General features: G+C 31.8%; 1 protein-coding gene across 3 annotated transcripts in view; it reads left to right on the top strand.

Annotated features, from left to right (window-relative positions):
• LOC109609146 (rap1 GTPase-activating protein 1) overlaps nucleotides 1-21751 on the top strand; it is a 147803-nt gene that overhangs the window by 76509 nt on the left and 49543 nt on the right. For 2 of the 3 annotated variants that reach the window (XM_049961846.1, XM_020025776.2), the window contains exon 2: nucleotides 18541-18724. In XM_049961846.1, the coding sequence (XP_049817803.1) occupies nucleotides 18541-18724 (184 nt within the window). Of the gene's footprint in view, nucleotides 1-2318; nucleotides 2636-18540; nucleotides 18725-21751 lie in introns of those variants that run through there. The other variant, XM_020025768.2, reaches the window with a different exon arrangement.

Genomic DNA, 21751 nt, shown 5'->3' with positions numbered 1-21751 from the left:
ACATACACACACCCTTCGATTTAATTAAGTGATACGATACGTTTTTAGGGAAAGGTATGAAGTGTGAAGACATCCACTTCCGGTTTCGCGATCTGCGATAATCAAGACCAAAGGACAGATGTGAGTGTATCTGTCCACGTGTTCTTCTTCTTAACTTGAAATGTCGCTTTGGGGATGCGACAAGCTGACACGTGGTGCACGGCAATATTTAGCATCTTAGTCAATTCGTTAATATCTGAAAATAAAATCTAGAAACTAAAATCATTCTTTCCTAGTTAAAGGGATAATTAATTAAGATTAACATGCCTCTGATTCTAAATCCTAAAATACCTTCAAATTCATCGTTAATTTAACTTAAAAAACAGGTGAAGGGCCTAATTGAGTAATCTCAAAATGAATTGTGGAAGTTATTAAACTTTTATGTTTATGGGCGGCCGCTTGAACCTTCCAAAAAATTTATCGATTACCCTTTACACAAAATCCCTTTGATATTTCTTTAACCTTTCCGAATCGACGAAAGTCAATAGTGTCAATAAGGAAAACATTTCCCGAGTGTTTACGCAGCTCCTAATAAATTGAAAGGGCATTAAATACCCCCGGGACACTTGAACCTATTCCGAGGGCTTTTATTTAATTACCGCCATTTAATGAAAGTGACATGTAGGTACACAAAACGTCATTTAACCGTCGAGAATCGCCAAGTGGCTGTGGGAATCACCGATTGATGGCGTTCGTTTTTGTTTCTGCTGCCAGTCAACGAAATTTGGTCGGGATGTGCGAAGAAAGGAGTCAAGGACTGGGAACAATAGATGGAAATTCGATTGTTTTTGATTAACGAACGGATATTTGCATTCGACAGTTTCGTATTAAATCGAGGTTGACTACAATTTTTGTTCAATTTGGAATGGTTTAAATTAAATATTATACGACTTTTACTCGAACCTGGTTAATTAGATGAGGTAATTAATTCTGGGTGATTATATAATTCCTTTCTTTGATGGACCACTATTACTTCTAATAAAAATTATTTAGTTGTGGAATTTTTATGGTTACACAACTGTGATGGGTTTCATTATCCTTGTTCTTTATATTTCTCAATTTAATATTTAATAATTTACCATATTTTGCGGGATTGATGTGAAGAAATATACACTTTTACTGGACTAGAAAATATATACACTATCGCTCATAGGTAGAGCAACAAATTAAAAAACATAATCATTTTATTAATTTAAATTTATTTAATAATTAAGTGCCTAAACATTTCGCACTTCAATTTGTATACGGATATCTTTATTTACATAGTTTTTATACAATATTTTATTTCGGACAGGGTTCATAAGTAAAGCAACCAAACCCTGTATTCTATACAATTTATTTCTGTGTTCCTTAATGCCTAGAAGTGTCTATTTATCCATACAAATTAAACAACAATTTGTAGAAAAGTTCCGAAATGGTGAAAGCAATGTAAAATTGTAGTAGATTTGAATTTAAACAACAACAGAAGGAATATACTGGAAGGAGTTCCGAAAAGTGGTTAAGTTAGATGGGATAATAGATCGTTCTGTTTATTATGACATTCTGTAGAATCATATGCTTCCATTTGCCGAAGGTAACATAATTTTAAGGTAAAGTTAGTTAAAGAAAGGTTCGCTTCTCAAGGAGTATGTGTCATGTCGTGACCAGCACAAAACACAGACCTCAATCCAATGGAAAACCTTTGAGAAGAATTTGATTGAAAAATCCATGCAAAAAGACTATCAAATATGAATGAACTCTACGAAGAAGTTTTAAATTACTCAAAAGAAATTTCGAACGATTACATTGAAAAGCTACTAAAATCAATGAAGGAAAGATGTTTAGAAGTTATTAAAAATAATGGGGATGTCTACTAGATACTAAATAAAAGAAAGGTGAATGTTCGTAAGGTTGTTTTATTTTAGTTAGTATTAAGTTGTCTACATTTGATCCTTGAATATTTTTCAAATATTAATAAATACCTAACTTGTTTTAAATTATATAAAAGAAAATAGTTTAATTTAATAATCATAATCATGATTATTTTTTCTAGAGCTCGGATAATAAATAAATTGGACAATAACAGGTAAAATGGTTAATCACCCCAATCGATACAGGGTGAGTTGGTTGCGAACGCACCGTCAGAAACCCATACGTAAATGTGTGTGTAAACGTAGGGTGGGGATCGGGTTTTGGAGCGTTCTGTGGAGCGTTCTGTGGAGCGCTGAGCGTTCAGCGCGTCCGGCGAGCCAGCCAGTTTACTTTGGACCGTGTGTACGTGTGCTGTGTATCAGACTGTCGAAGAATTGCGGACCGCACGTGAAACCGCATGGATGGATAGACGAATTGGTGGTGGTCGATTGTTGCGATTTTTCTGTCGGTCTCTTGGATTATGTGTGGACATGGGGAACTGTGGATGAACTGTGACGTTTTTCTATTTAGTTTCCATTTTTCGAATTGACAGCGACAAGTAGCAATTTGTTTTAGTGCAATATTGTTGTGATATTTTTTTAGTTTTAATTGTTGTTTGTTAAATGGGTCTCAAGATGAAGTATTTTACCACTGGACACAGGGAGTCGTACACCCTCATCGCTAGAAAAAGATACATGAAGAAATTGTAAGTAAATAAGGGTAAAAACACAGTTGTGTTATTAAAAAAAACTACAAATCTGTTTTGCCAATACAACAAAACAATGACAATTTATCAAAATTTATTCACAACTAAAACTAAAACTTTACAGTAGTTCTAAAACAAGAATATGTTAACCTAAAAGTACAATCGTTCTAAAATCCATTATTCATAATTAATGTATTAATAAAAAATTAAAATAAATTAACATAAACTGATAATTGTAAAACAATATCGTTTAAAAATCAATAAAACACCAACAGGTTTCCAACATTAGATAGAATACATTAATTTCCAGTTTTCGGATATAAATCACTTCGTTTAATATCGTAACGAGTTGCGGCAAATCTAGAAGTCTACAATTTTTCAACACTTGTTCTAATTGTCTTGTCCAAACAAGTTCGCATCAGCATCCTTTCAGGTGGTCAAGATATCATGGGAACTTTTCTCCCCCGGAAAACCTGCACCCTTCTTTGAATTTTTGGCGGATCTAACGTGTGAAAATGGACCGCAAGTGAATTTGTATTTGAAAGCGAATTAAACTGGTTCCAGTGAAATTTATTATGTAGTTTTGCGGTGTGTAAATATTAAACGAAACTGCCGGAACGATAAATTTACTTTTTAATGTCACATGTGGATTATTTATTTATTTTTAAATTACTTTTTTGCTCCATTACATCATAAAAACGATTGCAATTTTTTATTTTATTAAATAAACTTGTTAGAAATTTATAAATCAATTTGTAAATTTATCTATTTATGTAAACTTAATAAGTTTAAGAAACTAGATAGATACTCGACTAACGGGACAACCGTTATATAAATTTTATGTTCAGAAACTAAACATTTTTCTTATTCCAGAAGTGTCCATATTTAACAAATACTTAACATATTTACTAAATATAAATTGTATTATTGCTCTAATTCTTAAATAATTTTCCAAAAAGGGATTTATAAATTTAACAATTTATACAATTATACAATTTTTAAAATAAAAATTATGAATTTGTTTATTAAATTAAATTAAATTACATTCTTTTAGAAAATGTTCTAAACAGTAATTTGTAAATTTCTTAATTTTTAAGAAACTAAATATAATTTCCTTTACATTAGAACGTCAAGTATTATTTATTCATTTATATAAATTTGAGAGTTTTTAGAAGTTAAGTAATTTTTATTTTATTTTAGTTATCTGAGAATTCTTCTAAAAATGGATTTATAAATTTAAAAATTTTTACAATTATACAATTTTTTAAATAAAAAAATAAAAATAATTTTGATTTTATTTTAGTAATGTCTAATATTTTATGTAACAGATTTTATAAGTAAAAAATATTATTTTTTATTATATAAATATTATGAGTAATTAATAATTATATAATTTTCAAAATAAAAATTATGAATTTATATATTAAATTAAATTATGTTAAATTACATTCTTGTAGAAAATGTTCTAAACACGAATTTATAAATTTCTTAATTTTTACCTTAGAACCTCAAGTATTATTCATTTAAATAAATTTGAGAGTTTTTTAGAAGTTAAATAATTTTGATTTTATTTTAGTAATGTCTAATATTTTCAAATTCAAAATAAAAATTGTTTTACTTTTGAAATTTTATCTAACAGATTTTATAAGTAAAAAATATTATTTTTTAACAAAATATTTTTAGTAATTAATAATTATATAATTTTCAAAATAAAAATAAAAATTATGAATTTATATATTAAATTAAATTACATTCTTTTAGAAAATGTAGTAATGTTTAATATTTTCAAATTAAAATAAAAATTATTATTATTATTAATTTCTTTAAGTTAACTTCTAACTAATTCTTTCGTTTTACTTTAGAAATTTTGCCTAACAGATTTTATAAGTATTATTATAAAAGTTTTTATAAGTATATTATTTTGTAAACATATTTTTTTAGTTCTAAACATTAGAAACGTCTAATATTAATTGACAAATTAAAAATTAATTTTTTAATTAGTATATGATCAAATCAAAAATAAAATCGTAATAAATAATTTTGGTAAATAAATTAATTTTGCTAATAATATTTAATAATAAGCTCTTCAAATTACATAAATTTAACTAATTTTTGAGAAATCTTCCAAAAATGGATTTATAAATTTATACAATTATGCAATTTTCAAAATAAAAGTTATTAAGAAAATTTTGTAAACTTGAATTTGTAAATTTCTTAATTTACATAAACTTAATAGTTTTAAGAAACTAAATGTAATTTTTTACCTTAGAACCTCAACTATTATTCATTTATATAAATTTGAGAGTTTTTAGAAGTTAAATAATTTTGATTTCATTTTGTCTAATATTTTCAAATTAAAATAAAAATTATTATTATTAATTTCTTTAACTTAAATTGTAACTAACTAATTTTTATTTTTTAATAAAATATTTTGAGTAATTAATAATTTTGTAAATTTAGTACTAAACATTAGAAACGTCTAATATTAACTGACAAATTAAAAATTAAATTTTTACTATATATACTATATGTTCAAATAAAAATATAAAATGGTAATAAATAATGTTGGTAAATAAATTAATTTTGCTAATAATATATGATAATAAGCTGTTCAAACTACATAAACTGTATAAAAAATCAACCTTGTCAATTGCACAGTTTATGTTATGTTTACTGTTAGATTTGAACAACCGAATCGCCTCTGTATCGTTCCCGCATCTATAATTGGCCAATTCGTCTTAATGCACTCATATATCGTCGAATTTGAATATTAACGCGACATTGTTAATGTGTTTTGTGCGTCCCACGCACGAATTGTCTCCGTTCCTGGTTTAATTGTTCGTTTTGTGTTCGCGTATCTCGGGCCCGATCTCGTTAATGATCTTTAATGTTAATAACTGCGTTGAATTATGTTGTACGTACAACTTTTTCACGGCTAATCAGCTCGTTACAAAAATGGACGGCAATTAATAGATATGCTGCAGCGGTTTAAATGACGGCAAATAAAAAACCGTCAGTCACATGGTGATGTTTGTAGGAAGCAATTCCTGAACCTGTTATATCAATTTACTCGATTAATCAATTATACCTCGATTTGGTCCTGAAAGAACATGCACGTTGTTCGATGTGATTTCAGACATAAATAATTCCTTAATTTCCGTTGCATAAAAAAATAATAATTGCGACCCACATTCATGGCAATTGCTCGAACGCTTCAACAAATAATATAAACTATTTTATGAAACTAGAAACTGTGGCGGAAATTGCCAACAACATAAGTTACAAATTCAATTTCACCCGACGATGTTCGTAAATAAAACGCAGGAAGCTTGAATGCACATTCTTCGGGATAAAACATCGGAATCAGACAAATTGACACGATTTTATTGTGTTACTAGAGAAAGTACGATTTTGCGGACAATTGTTATCATTTCAAATCTGCCGAATTTGTGGTAAATAATAAGAATAAAAAGTAACGTGAAAGTTACAAGTTTTGATTTAAACGATTTGTGATGTTCGTGCACTCTTTCTGTAGTTAAAGTTTTTTCAATTAATTAATCACTTTTGAAACCTTCTGTCCGGCTTAATTAGAATGAAAATCCGTCGATAATTACAAGACAATGTGTATGCAAAGCTAATTTAATAATAGAAAGCCTCGCAGAGCCGATATACATACCATATACGTAGAAATCGCGTCTGCGAAAAAACATTAAATTATTTAGAACAAAACGCCTCATCGCCGTAAAATGTATTTGTTTCATTTTTTAAATTGATCATCACTTTTTAATTTTATCAAAGAAAGCAAATGTTTTATTTATATTAAATATACCTAATGAAACCTTATTTTATACGAAATATTATAAAAATCAATTAGAATAAAACGAATATTTACGTCTCAGAAATCACATTCACAAACTCTAAATTGAATTATAAAAAAGAAATATTTTTAAATAATTAATTAGTACACCAATATGCAAAGTACCCTTTTTATTCTAATTATTTTTCATATTTTATACAATAAAAATATTTTCATCACGATTACTTAATCGTGAATTCAGAATCAATGTTCTCGAGCTCATTAATTAATTAATTAATTAATTAATTAATTAATTTTAATATGATTTTAAATTTGACTGTAGAAAAATGGATAAACAAGAATTCTGGAAACGAATTATTATGCATATGTTAATATGTTAAGAAGAACTTTCTAATTAAACACGATAGAAATTGAAAAATTATTTATGCAGGTAAAATAGCAGTATAGTAAAAATTTTAGATTTTCTGCCGCTCTTTAGCAAGCATCAATTTCCCCAGCCACTTTCCCAACAAACAAACTAGCGCAACAACACATGAATATACACAATAAAAATTGTTGGGTAACAAACATGAATTAAAAATTGGCAGCTTTCGTTTTAATTCCCGAATCGCCCATGCTGAAGTTGCATAATTCATTATATAAATAAATTATATTAATAGATAACGCGGATAATACGAATTAATTCGTATAATGAATGCAACAAACCGACCACTATACAGTGCAACACTTTCATTTGATCTGTATTTTTATTAACATTGCCGTCACGATTTTTTCGATTGTTTTCACACAATAAAATAGTGGAAACCACCGTTTCCAACACGCACTACTCACTCTGAATCGTTGAACGGAGACGAATGTTAAACGAGAGGTGATTTATCTGTGCTGCATCGAATTATTATGCAGTAGATGAGGCATTTGCATATTTTTGATGGACGAACTATGATAATGTAAAAACGGTGCATCACAATAGGCGTAACCGGAGAAGGGACACATGCAAATTCTCAAATCCGCAGAATAATTTCATCGTCAGACGATGAAACTATTAATCTTGGATAATTGGACGATCGGTGTGACAAACTCAACTCGAGCATTAGTCACGCCGATTTGGGATACATTGACAAACGACTTTTAATCATTTATTCTTCGATTTTTACAAAAAACTCCTATGTACTGTTTTATGCGTTTTCCATTGTGCGATTTCTTAATCCAGGCATTTGTTAAATGAAAAACTCGGCAATGATATATTCATATATTCATGCTTCGCCTCGGGATAGTAATTTATGTATTCTGTATTCAAAGTGGAATGCCATCGCGGCTATTTTTTCTCTTTTAACCGTTTACTTCCTTTTTCGACATGCTGCACATCAACACAAACTGATACTTATTAGTTTCATGTGTGTCTGTGCTGCAATTACGGGATCCCATTGTCGAGTTTACGTTTTACCTCGAAAAACACACTCATACACACGAAAATAAAACTGGAGCCGCACGAATTATAACCATAGCACTCGTGTAAAATTACACGTAATTTACTTTCAGCTTGTTCTAAGACGACGGCAAATATTTAACAATGATTTCCCAGCATCTATGCCACAAAGAGATCCACGCAATTACGGCGGATGAAATGGCAGACGCGAAATTTACATTTCAAATGTAATTACCAGATACGATCTGACAGGAAAAATCCGCACCGCGTTAATCAACGCGAAATAATTCGTGTAATGAATTGTAAGAACGTATTTCCGAACGTTCCACCAAGTTATAACATCGAATTTTCTTAATTACTATTTCCTGTATGTGATTTTTTATATTTAAACGCCGGGTCCGTTTTAATTGTTGCTAGAATAATGTAGTGTTGAGAAAAATTATAAAATTTTGATAATGAGTTTCGAGAGTTTAACGCAACTTTTGGTTCACTGTCAACAAAATCAATTTCGTTTGACAGCATAAAGTTTTGGCTGTAAACATTAATTTTAAAGAATGAAAATAAATTTTCACTTGAAACATCAAATGTTTTTGTTTTGAAATATGTTCTTTCGGTCAGTTTAAGTAAATAAGAAAAGAAGTTTTAATTATATGTTTTGCATTTCCTTCCGTTCTACTGACATCAAATATAATAATTAGCAACATATTCGTTTGTATCAAATCTCCAGAATGAGATAAGGTTGAAAGTTAAATAGTTGAGAAAATATAATATAAAACTTCTTGCATTTAAATTAAATATTCCCCGATTGACCATCTTAATTGAAGAAATATTGATAAACAGGGACAGGGACTTTTTTCTCATCAAACAAACCGTTAGTGGTTTAACCTTGAACTAATAATAATTAGTACAACAAATAGTTATATCTTTGATCGAGTTTTCTTACCCATAATGAAGCAATAACGTTATCTAAACGACAATATTTTGATACATCTGAACAGTGATCTCAAAAACCAGTCCGGATTTTTTTAGGAAGCCATTTCTTAATAAATTAACATAAAATCAATTTATCTCGGCCGCCTCGAGTCTTTCGCTATGATTTCTCTTTGTTTTATGCAGATAAACACGAAACGCAACAAATTATCGGGTACCTTTAATTGTAATAATATGCTAAACGACTCATTATTATATAACCGGTCGATAAATGTAGATCGATCGATAGAAATCCCGAAAAAATTTCCTCGAGTAAATCATAATATACAAATATATGTTGGCCAATAGAATTTCACAATTTCACTATTACTAAATCGTAACAGATTCATCCCGCGTTAATTCTTATTAAAAATAACACTAATCAACGCACGATAACAATCGATTTCATACAGTGTAGGTTTTATAATATTCACTGATCTGAAAACGCTTCATGCCAATTTACATCTCATCGTTTTCATCGCATCCGGGAAAGTTGCATAGAAACTACACAATTACCGGATCGATATTTTTGCACAACGTTTAATTACTGTTTTACCAACATTATGCGCTCCGATCGTTTTTTTCTGCGCCGCAAATATTCCTTTTAAGGCCCCTAACACAATTCCCCACTTTGGCTCATTTTTCAGGCAATCCGCCGGTTTCTGGTGCAGGAAACTGAAAAAAAGACGAAGTTTCGGACCACCAAGACGATCTCGGATCTCGCTCGATCGTTTCGCCGATTCAATTAAAACGATAAAATAAGTCGAATGAAAAAAATCGACTCGCTAATTAGTAACCACGACCGCGCCGAGCTGGACTAGTTTTAGTTGACATTGTATTAATATTTATGGTCGCGTTGCAATTCCCGTCCAAAAAAAAAAACAATATTATAATTCAATTAAACTATATCGCAGACGCCAAATGACACTTACCAGCTTTTTTTCCCGGCGACGGGCTGCTGAAAAATTTCTAACCGGGTCAGCATTGAAGTCGAAACGAAAAGTTTCGCCATTTAAGGCGATTTGATTTGTGGCTAAAGATGGCGAATTGGAGTGTTCCACCTGCAGTTTTTTCTACTACAGATTTGAAATTGTAGTTCATTAGTGTCGCCATTGTTGCCCTGTGACCTTTTTTCCGTTGCCTGGTCCTTTTGTTCCGTCCGTCGTCCCCAGCTTATAAATGTCGACAGTGAATGTTTAAGAAACAGTTACGTACCCATTGTACAAATTACACATCGAAAATAGGTAGATGGTCTGTAATACGTCTTATTATTGGACTCATAAAATAAAGTTGCACACAATGCATCGTAGTTGGATTGTGGCCGCACAAAGGACGTTTAAAACATCAAATGTTTTCAATTAAAAACGATCGAACGAATTAATGTGTCCGTCCGGAATGTTTTATGATCAGTAATTATTGCTTTTTTAAATTGGAATGGATTTGTACACAATGGTCAGTGTTTCAGTGGGCAATCTCATTATAATAAGTGAGAGTCTTCAACAATGACCACAAATATTTACTACTGTAATTTATGAGCTGCGGTTTTTAGGACTTTTAAGCAATTCAAACAATCGGACAGTTCAAATTGCACAGTACAAGGTTCCTAAACTGTTAATGAATGGAACATTCCAAATAAAATTTGTAAAGGCCATGCTACGAGTAGAATACCGAATCGCCCCGGAAAGATATCGGGCTCATAATTTCAGAAAATGTTGGTACTCACAAGATACTTCGATGCTGCAAGTTTCAGATCTTATCTGTTACCGTTTCTGAATAAATCAAAAAATACTGAAAATCAGTAAAAATTGTTATTCCCTGCACCTTGTGAATCGATTGATCTAAATACTGGGTATGTTTTGGGGCATAACGGTAGCTTCTAGAAAAAAATAAGAGATATATCTGTTCATAAAAACCTTAAAAAAACGAAGTTATATTTTTAATTTTGATTTTTCACCATGTTACGATAACGATAAAAATATGAAACTATATTTTTTGAATTCCTCATTCAATTTTCGATGAAGTTATGAGCTTCGGGAATTTTTTAAAATGATACGTCACATTGAAAAAAATTAAAAATCTAGTCTATCTATGTTAAACAACAGAACATTAAAGATAAAGGAAAGTTTAAATTCTCTAAAACGTAGTCGAATTATATAAAAAATAGTATTTTATACAGATTTAATCATTATAGATTTCATAAAAAACAATTATTAGTAATCGCAAAACTTCAAGAGTTAAATCATAAAAAGAAATCGATTTTTGAGCAAAATATCGATTTTTAATTTTGTTCGATGTGAAAAATTCCCGAAGCTCATAATTTCGTCGAAAATTGAACGAGGAATCCAAAAAAAATAGTTTCATATTTTTATCGTCATCGTAACATGGTTAAAAATCAAAATTAAGAAAATAATTTCGTTTTTTTTTTAAAGGTTCTTATGAACAGATATAGTTGTTATTTTTTTTTCCTAGAAGCTACCATCATGTCCCAAAACATATTTGATATTTAGATCAATCGATTCACAAGGTGCTGCGAATAACAATTTTTACTGATTTTCAGTATTTTTTGATCTATTAAAAAATAATAACAGATAAAGATCTGAAAGTTGCAACATCGAAGTATCTTGTGAGTACCAACATTGCCCGAAATTATGAGCCCAGTACCTTTCTGGGACCGATTCGTTACTCTTATCGTCCCATATTTGTGGTGTATAATTAGTATACATACATTTTCACCTACCTATCTGTAGATGGATTTCTTTATTTTTGATGTGTATTTTATAGATTTTTTTTGCAAGTCCTCCATCCATTAGACAATCATTCACAATTCTATTCGTTATATGAAGGCCAAATTGTTTCAAAATTTATTCATTTATTTGGTGAGACGTTTTTCAGGAATCCTTCTTCGAAATTTTTAAAATAGCTGTGTTTAGTGATGTCTAGTTAGTTTTTCGACTCACCTCAAGTACTATGTTTCGTGTTAGACTTTGCAATCTCCGTTTTGGTTTCTCCATATTGAAACAAAAATCACCACTCTTTGTTTCAATGGTCCGAAGAGGCATAATTACAATGTTACACGATACTTTCTGTATTTAACAGCGATTAACGAATTAAAATACAAATTTATGAGAAATTTACAGCCCCCCATTTTTTAAGGATATAAAACAATATTTTGAAAAAAATTCAAATTACTTAAAATGTCCATCGTCTACTGTATTATATGTTATTTGAGCACTCTTATTATAGTCTAGCAAAATTTGGTGTTCCTTGAACGATCCAAAAATCAAATAAAGCCATTCGTTTACCAACAACAATTACACAACCAATTCCGTATGTAAATGACTGTGTCAAAATACAAATTAATTTACGTCCTACTGAAACATTATACCGCTCATAAATAAGCCGCATAAATTGATAGAAACGCGTCGGATGGCTTTCCAAGTACATTTGCATATTTATTTAAGCCTTTTGTTCCTATAATTATTGTTATTATTTCGAATGTAGAGTTTGATCTCTGATGGGTTTCCATTGACCTCGTAATCCAGGCGATTTTATGTCGGGTTTACGGCCTCTTGGATCGAGACGAATGGCAATCTCGTTGCAAGTTGCAACTATAAAACGTTACAAGACCGTGGCAGTTAAATTTAGTTATGAAACGAAGAAGGTGTTACTGCACTAACTTATTATTATTAAATGTCAACTGTGTGTGTGCAGTACACTCACTCTTCTCGACCCGACGTCTATTTATCACGTAGGCCCGTATTAAAACTTGCAGCCGTGGATTATGCGGAAATAAAGTTCCTGGCCACCGCTTCCCTGTGGATTATTAAATTCGCAACGAAATACGGCGCTCGAAACTTTTACACCGTAATTTAATTTAGTCGCCGCCGAATTTTTTGTCCTCACTCCTTTTTACATGTTTACAATAATACATAAAAACTGACGGATCAATAGCTCGGTCGCATTTTCCGCAAGACCTACCCCATTAAACGACCCACCCGCGCCGTGTAATTTTAATCTAGATCATCGTGACGTCAAAACCTTTAAAAAACCGACCCGTCACGTGTATGAAATTAAAACGAATACGCGAACAGCTCCGATATCCGATATGAGGGGTTGAAAAATAACGGATTTTCGGAAACGCAGGGGGATTTGCGGTCAGTGTGATTGACATAAGCCCCTCCGTACACTCCTTACATTTATTTTTTTGCCTCGAATCGGATTTGTTGACGGGTATTGAAACCATCAATCACTTCGTCTTTGTCTTCCTATGGTTATTGTCTGGTTCAATTGAAGGACGTGCAATTGAAAATCTCTTACTTGTGTTATGTAACACATTTTACACCCAACAACTTCCCGATCTTCCTCCGGTTTGCCCCTACGTCTCGATGTAATTACACATCCGTCATGATCGTGCCCATCAAAATTGTATTATCGGCCTTAGTGTTAAAAGTCATCGCTTATAACGTAATAAAATTCATAGATGTGACCTTCTCGATACTGTCAATATCTTTCGAATCATTATTTATTCTTTTCGGCTCAGTATTCGCACAGCCAATCGCGCGTTTAGATAACGCTTAGCCTTGTCAAGCCAACTCGTCCATTGCGTAGGTATGATCCCATTGTCGATTTGCGCCCGACTATCGCTATATTTACCACAGAAATCGAACCCGTTGTTTTATTAGTTTTTGCGTCGATGTTATGGGTCTTTAATAAACTGTCGACGCATGATTTATCGTCCACCATAACATCTATCTCGCCTGTTCTTAAAATGTTTACAATCAAAGGTGCTCCACAAGCAAGAACGGGTACCTTCACTTAATATTTGTTGGTGGTGAGTTTGTGACAACCGCCCTTAGAGAGGTTTTTAATTAATTTAAACGGTACAACACGCGTCGATCGTAAAAGCGCATCTGTTCAACAAATTAAATGTCACAATGTCACGGGAGATTAGATCTATCTGTTCATCAGTAGAACAGTAAAGCACGAAAAAATGGGGTGATGTTAAAAAATGCACTAAACCGTTACTGTGACGAGTCATATGTAAATGCGTGTCGTGGGTCAAGTAGTAATAAAGCTGTTGAATATGTAACGACGAGGGCTGTTTTCTTGGTAACGGGGGTGAACACAATATCTACTCGGTAATTTTAAGAATTAAAACAAACGTTAAATCACCGTTTTGTCGAACAGAACAAACAGTGGGAAAGTGTTAAGGGAATACAAATCAGGGAAGGCAATTTATGCAGATTTATTCCGGATTATTCGACGGGGGCGGAACTCCTTCACGAAACCAACCACCGTAAGAAGTCTTATGAATATATCCAGGTCTAATTTGTACCTTTTCACTGCAGTTAAAGGAAACTTCTGTCAATTATTTATTACGTGCTTGTACTTTGTTTAATGACTGGCACCGTTATGATTCCGAAAGGGCTAAGTTCTTGTGTTGTGGTAAGAATTTTGTCTAAAGGTTATTCCCAAAAATGGAACATTCAGCTTTGAAAAATGTTTTTCAATCTTGTTTAACTGGGTCCATTGCCCCAATAACAAAATGACAATTCGAGATCTCCCCATATAATCAGCCAAATTTCGAAAGGTCGGCTGTTTGCAACCAATCACATAGACTCCCCCAAGTGGAATTCGAAAGTATATGTTAAATTACGGAACGTGTGCCTGAACAACAAAACCACTGTGATTATATGGCATTACCAAAATTTTAATCTAATATAGAACAAAACCCACCTAACGATCCCCATCATTATCAAATAGTTAAAATAGTCCAGTCATTCCGTACCCCCACAAGAAAAAAACAACATATCGAAAAGTAAATCCGTGAGCATCTGCCCGTGTAATCACGGCCACATCAACAACGGTTATTAACGATGAGGCTCACCCGCAAATTTCCTATTAAACAACCCGACAATTACATGCAGAATTCCGAAACTGCAGCGTCAGATGAACGGCCCTCGTTACAACACGGAGGGCCGGGGTGTCGAATTAATGGTGGTGTAAGCGAAAACTGGGCGGAATCCGGCACAATATGTTTGTCGGGATGTTTCATTAAACTGTGGTAATATAGCAGGCTTGTTTATGGATGCAACCATCCAAATGGTTGTCTCGTTTTGGATTATGGTGCGACATTGATTCTTGAATGTTAATCACTTAAATTTATATTGAAAATGATCGAGTTTTGGAGGGGAAGGTTAGGTTAGCTTGTTCTAAAATTTTATTTGGAAAAAGCTTACAGCTTTTATCCACATTAGAATTTTTTATATTCTTAAATTTTCGCCTCTTAGACAAAATGAGTGTAACAGTAAGAACAGTTTGGTCTAACACAGATGCAAGATAAAGTGTCGGACCATAGTAATAAGCTTTAAACGACGTGGATTTATTGTCGCAACATCTCGCGCCATGTGTTGTTACGCATCCAGCATCCACCATTAATCTCGACCGCGTTTTACTTGCGACTGTGAGTCAGCGCAGACCAATTGTTCGATGCATGTGATGCAACTAATATATCACTTGGTTCGTCTTATTAGAAAGTCTCCCCCACCGTTTATTGATAGCTCAATTTCGGTTTTCGTAATGCGCAATGTTAACACCGATGACTGGGTACAATCTTCGGCATTGTAGAGGAAATGTTCAAGTTTATTGAATACCATGTAATAAACAGTTTTATTAGAAATTACTTTTATACTGAATGAACGTAGTATTGTCTTTAGGAATGTCTCAAAACTGTAATGAAACAAGACAAGTGAATTTAGGAGTCAGTGCCCCCGTTTAAAGAATTTGTCCTATATTTAAGTGCACAGAAATAGAACGACTTGTACGGCACTGACAATTTACTCGTAAACTCGTAATTAAAGAACAACCAAGACATCAATAAAAAATCAGTTTTGCGCTCATTCAATCTTCCTATTGCATCTAACGTTCATTAATAACGCACATTCCATTAAAAGTCATCCGTGGCTATGAAACAATGGGCACGGTTCCAAAAAAAAAAAAAAAAAAATACAGCGATGGATGTTGGACAATATCTAGACCATTATCATCGGCAAAAACACATGTATCGGATCGGGAAACGGGATCGAATTTCGATTCGACGCCAATGGTATCGCGGGGGTCAAGACTCCGCGAAGTTTACGATTGTGTGCGTCACTCGGAATGGCTCGGTGCCAATTTGCAAGGGAAATTATGCGATGTAAAGGTGTGACGGTTTATTGCCACAGACCTTATGTCACACCGTCTCGACCCTTTGCCTTTAAAAATGCTTTTATTGTTTAATCACGGTTTGTTTAATCGTACGAGAGCAGTGAACTTTTTTTGTAAATTGGGTTGCCTATTATTGTTTCACACAAGATGATGCCATCTATCATATATTCAATTAGTGATTATATAATGCTTTTATCAGTATTGAAACTTTTTAGAAAAATGTTTCTAAATGTTAAGATTTTAGTGATCATTGTTTGAAGAAAATGTAAGTCGCCGTTTTTTGACAGTCAACTATCAAAAAACTTACACCAGATCAGATGAAGATGCCACTCGTCCTAGCAAAGCGTTAGGAACTAATTCCGTTTAACGACAATCTACAAACCCCATTAAATATACATTTACTTAATATTAAATAAATAAAATAAATTATAATTTTTAATAATTTTGAAGTTTTTGTAATACAAATAAATAAAACTTTTGCTTCAAGTAAAATAAAAAACAAAATAAACTATAACTTTTTAATAATTTACGTTTTAAGTATTTTACAAAAGTAATATTATTCATGTATGTGAACTTTTTATAAATTTGGTTACCTTTGATCACCTGAAAGTCGTTTTTACGTTTTTTTTTTACATGACAGTGGTTGTAAATTATTTTAAACGTTGATGTATGTGGGTTGGTTAAATAATCCAATTGAAATTAAAGCAAGTTTTATAAATTATGTTTATTGCTCGACCATTAAAAAAATATTAACCAACCTCAATGCAACCCTAATTCAATTAAAATCCGTTGAGGAAAATCAGGGAGCCCCTATATTTTTTAATGTGTTTTAAACAAGCTGCCAAACCGCTAAAAATATCAGCGTTTGTCATGCTTTCTATTTATTTAATTAACGCACAAGTAACGCGAAACCCACGGTTTTGATTAATAACAATAAAATCGACGGGAAACGGAAACGCCGCGGTTGTTTTACACAAAACAATAATCTGAGTCAATGGGGAAATAGAACTTAAAATTAGTCATAATGCACAACATGTTTAGTAAATAATTAGCAGCAGTAGATTGTTCAATATGGAGGAAAGTTTAATTTAAAAATATTGCTTATGTCGAAATGGTTAACGTATGGCACGTGCCACGTGACATATTGGTCCCGCGTGCCTAATTTCAAATTAATTTGAATAAATTACCATTTAATCCGGACCTTATGTGTTTTTCTAACTGATAATCGGATGGTCTAATCCCATATGGTACTAAGATAAATATCTACACCACCGATTATTTTTAAAACTTATTCGCCTGAGCAAATATGTTTTCGCCGCGGCTTTATTAGGTAAATAAATTCTTCCCTGAATTAGTTCCAGACTGATTGACAAAAATAAATATGTTTGCGAAATGATGGAGGCCAAAATAAATAAGCTTTGTGTTTAACAACAACATATATAATATCTACCGAGATTTGTAATCTTTCTTGCACAATTTATTGTCGTTTATTAATTTACTACTGTAATTTGATACAACCCATTAAAAATCTGTATGAATTAAACCATCGTACAAAGTGTTTTTGTTCATATAGACAATGCCTCACACAAATATCGTATTACTCAAGTCCATCCCATTCAAATGACATGACAAAAACCCAAAAAAATAATTTATTTTCATTCATCAAATTTAAATGGAACTGTCGACCAACGGATATGTTTATGTTGTTGTCTTCACAAAAAAGGGGTCTCATCGTTTTGTTTTCTTTTGTATGTTTTGTAACCTTAAAAGAAGTTCTTCGGGTACGTTCATGGGTTTTCAGTCAGGGATCACTGGAAGTGTCCGTGTAACGCTAACGAGATATCTGGTCCGGATTAGGAAATAAAATCGATACGAGTACGGTTCATCTGCACGTAGGAAATTCGTTTTAATTAGTTCCTTGTTCGGATCGCACGGATTTTTCGCTGGCGCATTCTAATAAAGTCTTTCGTACCGTTTAATTGGGACGATGCACAAAGGTGCGGTGCTACTTGCTTAATGATCACCAGGATTATTATTATTATTATTATTATTATTATTAATAGCTTTACGGCCATTATGGTGTATTAAACTGTACTGGGCATGTTAATGGTGACCTAATGCGACCTCTTGAAACTTTATCTGTATAACATTGATTGAGATGGATGTATTAAATTAAAAATGATAAAAATTTTATTTTGTAATATATTTTTATAATGACTTTTTTTTATAAAATACGTATATGTATGTTAATATTGGAAAAATTACACTATTACTATTAATTTTCTTGACATATTTTATAATATTAATAAATGTAACCAAAATTAACTTTCTAGTTTAACGAAAATTTAAAAAAGCAACAAAATTATTATATCATACTAATTCAGATAATTTTAGAAATTTTACTACGAAAGATATTATTAAAAATAATTATAGAAATATGCACTTTTTAAATATTTAAATCTCAATTGTTTATTTTGTGTATTACAGGAGACAACATCAGAGCAACACAACATGGCACGGTGCCCCGTTGCAGGGGGTGCAAAGTCCGACGAACAAACCGAACGCCGAAAGGCTCAAGAGCACCAAATGTGACATATTCGATCTGATCGAGAAGTCGCAAAGTTCCAGATTAGACGACCAAAGATGCGTGCTGCCGGCTTATTTTAATCAGGTACGTTTCACGAAAATGCTTCAGTCAAGGTTTATGCCCGAAACGAGCGTCCAATTAACATTATTAAACACGTTATTTATTTTTATTTTCGCGCACGGTAGCCGATCGGGCACCGGTTGTTTGCGACCCACGTGCGACAACGAGAAAAATTATTTGCATTTACAAAGAGGTAGGAAGTCCATGATACATTTTTTTATTGTTACTCGGTCAGTTTTCCTGTATTTAATAAGAGAAAGGCCGGATCGCACTGTGTTACAAGTGATTCTGAGTACGAGTGTTCCACCTGTGGATAAAAAATTTAATTGATCGATTCATTAATTCGATGTTTCTTTATTGTCGTTGTTGTTCTATATTTTCTTCAAATTACGACCTAAATTATAATTGAATAATAAAATTATTGGTTGTTAAATGGTGGTTGAATGAATTTGGTGATGTTTGTATTTTCTTTGAAATAATAATAATAATAGAAACTCAATTTTAATTGTTCGCATTTTTTACTTGAAATAAAAAATAGCTACTAATTCTTATTAATTTTGATAGACTGTTTCAGCTTTAAAAAATTGTTTCAATAAGACATATGTGAGTTTGATTAACAGAATCTTGAAAAAATAGTTTTACTAATTTTCTTAATATATATGTTTTATATAATATATTTATTTATTTAAAATCGAAAAAATAATAAAATAAGGGAACTTACAGTCAGTAATTTTGACAAGATGTTTTTTAGGAAATTTATTACAACAATTTTGTTATTTCAGATATGTTTTTCTTGCAATATAAATAAAAAGAAAATTAAACTATATTTTTGGTAATCTTGATATAAACATCATTATTTTAAGTTTTAATTGATTGTTTAATTGTATCCTTTAAAAATATATGTATAAAAAATTTTACTATTTATTTTCTTGTCACAATTTGTAAAATGACAAATTATAGCATCTTTTTAGTTTGCATAAAAAAGTAAGAAGCAGTACAATAATTTTACTTTTATAGATTATTTTGATTCCTTTACAAAAAAAACTCTTACTAAATTATTCCTTTTATTATTAAAATTTTTAACACATTTTGTAGTAACAGTAATATTACACAAATTAGATTTTTTAAAGTGTTATTTAAAATTTACGTAATTTTTTATATTTTATTAAGAAATATAAATAAAAAGGAGAATAAACTATATTTTTGGTAATTTTGATATCAACATCATTATTTTAAGTTTTAATAGATTGTTTAAATGTATCCTTTAAAAATATATATGTATACAAAATTTTTAATATTTATTTTCTTGTCAAATTTTCTGAAACGACATAATATAGTTATGTTTACATAAAAAAGTAAGAAGCAGTACAATAATAACAACAAATCCTAGTTCCCGGATTCATGTTTTGACAGTTGCATTGGTTGCATCCATTGCGAACGTTAATGAAAAATAAACAAGCCTTCAAAACGTAATTTAAACGTCCCCTCCAACAGAAAGAGACACAAAACGCAGGGAAGAAGATTAAAATTGCCTGCAGGTGAAGTTGGAACTTCACGACAAAGTTTTTAATAGACGATTAATTAGTTCCCCTCCGGTAAATTAATTCAAAAACTTTATAAATTTCGCAATTTCATAAAGTAACAATCAAAAACGCACTTTCCTAATCTCGTAATTGATAGTACCATGGAAAAAGCATTAACCGTGATTGAACATCGGATTAGATCAAACAAAAACGAAAATATAAAATGCCCATACAATACTGGGAACGTAACTTACCGATTCGGTACCGTTAACGCCGTACATTTGACGGCTCAATCCGCTAATTGACGACGCACAAAAGCCCCAAAACGAAAATATGCTGAGCAATGCAGACTGATAAAAAACTCGACTCATTTAATTTCCGAAGGAATATTAAATGTTTTCACTTCGAGGGAAATTACAGGTTGAAATCTCGTCTAATAATCTCTTGTTCTGATTTTGCACAATTTCACTATTAGTGAGTGTGAGTTAGCCAATGCGCATAAATCTTGATCTCTGATAGTTGCTAAAGTCTGGATTATTCACCTCCAGAAACTAACCCACTTTGCAATTGAGATTTAATCGCTAAACTAGAGGTTCTAGACGTTTTGGTTATGAAAATATCGAATGGTAAAAATGTATTTTTCTTTTTGTTGTGGATATTTTCGTACATAAAAAGTAACAGTAAAATTATTAAAAAATTGTCGGTTATTTATTTAATTTATTGCCTATAAAAATATTTTCCAAATTGGGCAACAATTGCAATAAGTAATAAAACATTCTCCAAGAAATATTCATATTTCACACGGTTACTCAACTTGAAATAAACGCTTGCTCACCGATACATCAACGTATTGTGAAATCGCTCTCTTTTTAAAAAAATATAATTAAAGAAACGTCGGTTCAAAAATTGGATATCAAAAGTTTTAAAAAACTGTTTATCACACAAATAAATTATATATATTTTATGGTGGCAATTTTTCCAAAACTTCCCCAAACACAATAGGCAATTTATCCGCTTTTCTAGGATTTTTCCGGGCATAAACTCCACATGGAAAACCCGTACAATAACTCAACTAGATCTATGTGTAAACTTTTTTCCGCCGGTTACGGGGGCGGACACGGGGGAAATTTATGTATCGCCTCAAGGTGTGTTTTGTGGCCGATTTATATCCGTTAATGTGTCGGCCTTTCCCACTTTCTAAATGGATTTGGATAGTTCGCCCGACAAACAACAACTCTTATTTAATTTGCCGCGTTTTATGTGGGCCAATGTGTCAGAAATGTTAAATTGAGGGGTGCAGTTTTAGAAAAAATGGCGGATGCGCGACACGAAGCGAGCTCATCGATGCCTATGAAAATCTCCAGGTTTTTCCCTCCGATTATCGACCGCAAGCTCACCATTGTCCCCGAACTAATTCGTTTTAATTAAGCCAGTTTGTGTCGCGATCGCGGCCTGTTAACCATGTTGTCGGACATTGTGTGTATGCATGTGCAGGTAAATGCGTTATTGGTTGTTTATGGGGCCGTCG

Source organism: Aethina tumida, chromosome 1 (genome assembly GCF_024364675.1).
Source record: "Aethina tumida isolate Nest 87 chromosome 1, icAetTumi1.1, whole genome shotgun sequence".
NCBI lineage: Eukaryota > Metazoa > Arthropoda > Insecta > Coleoptera > Nitidulidae > Aethina > Aethina tumida.
This window is presented reverse-complemented; position numbering and strand designations above follow the sequence as displayed.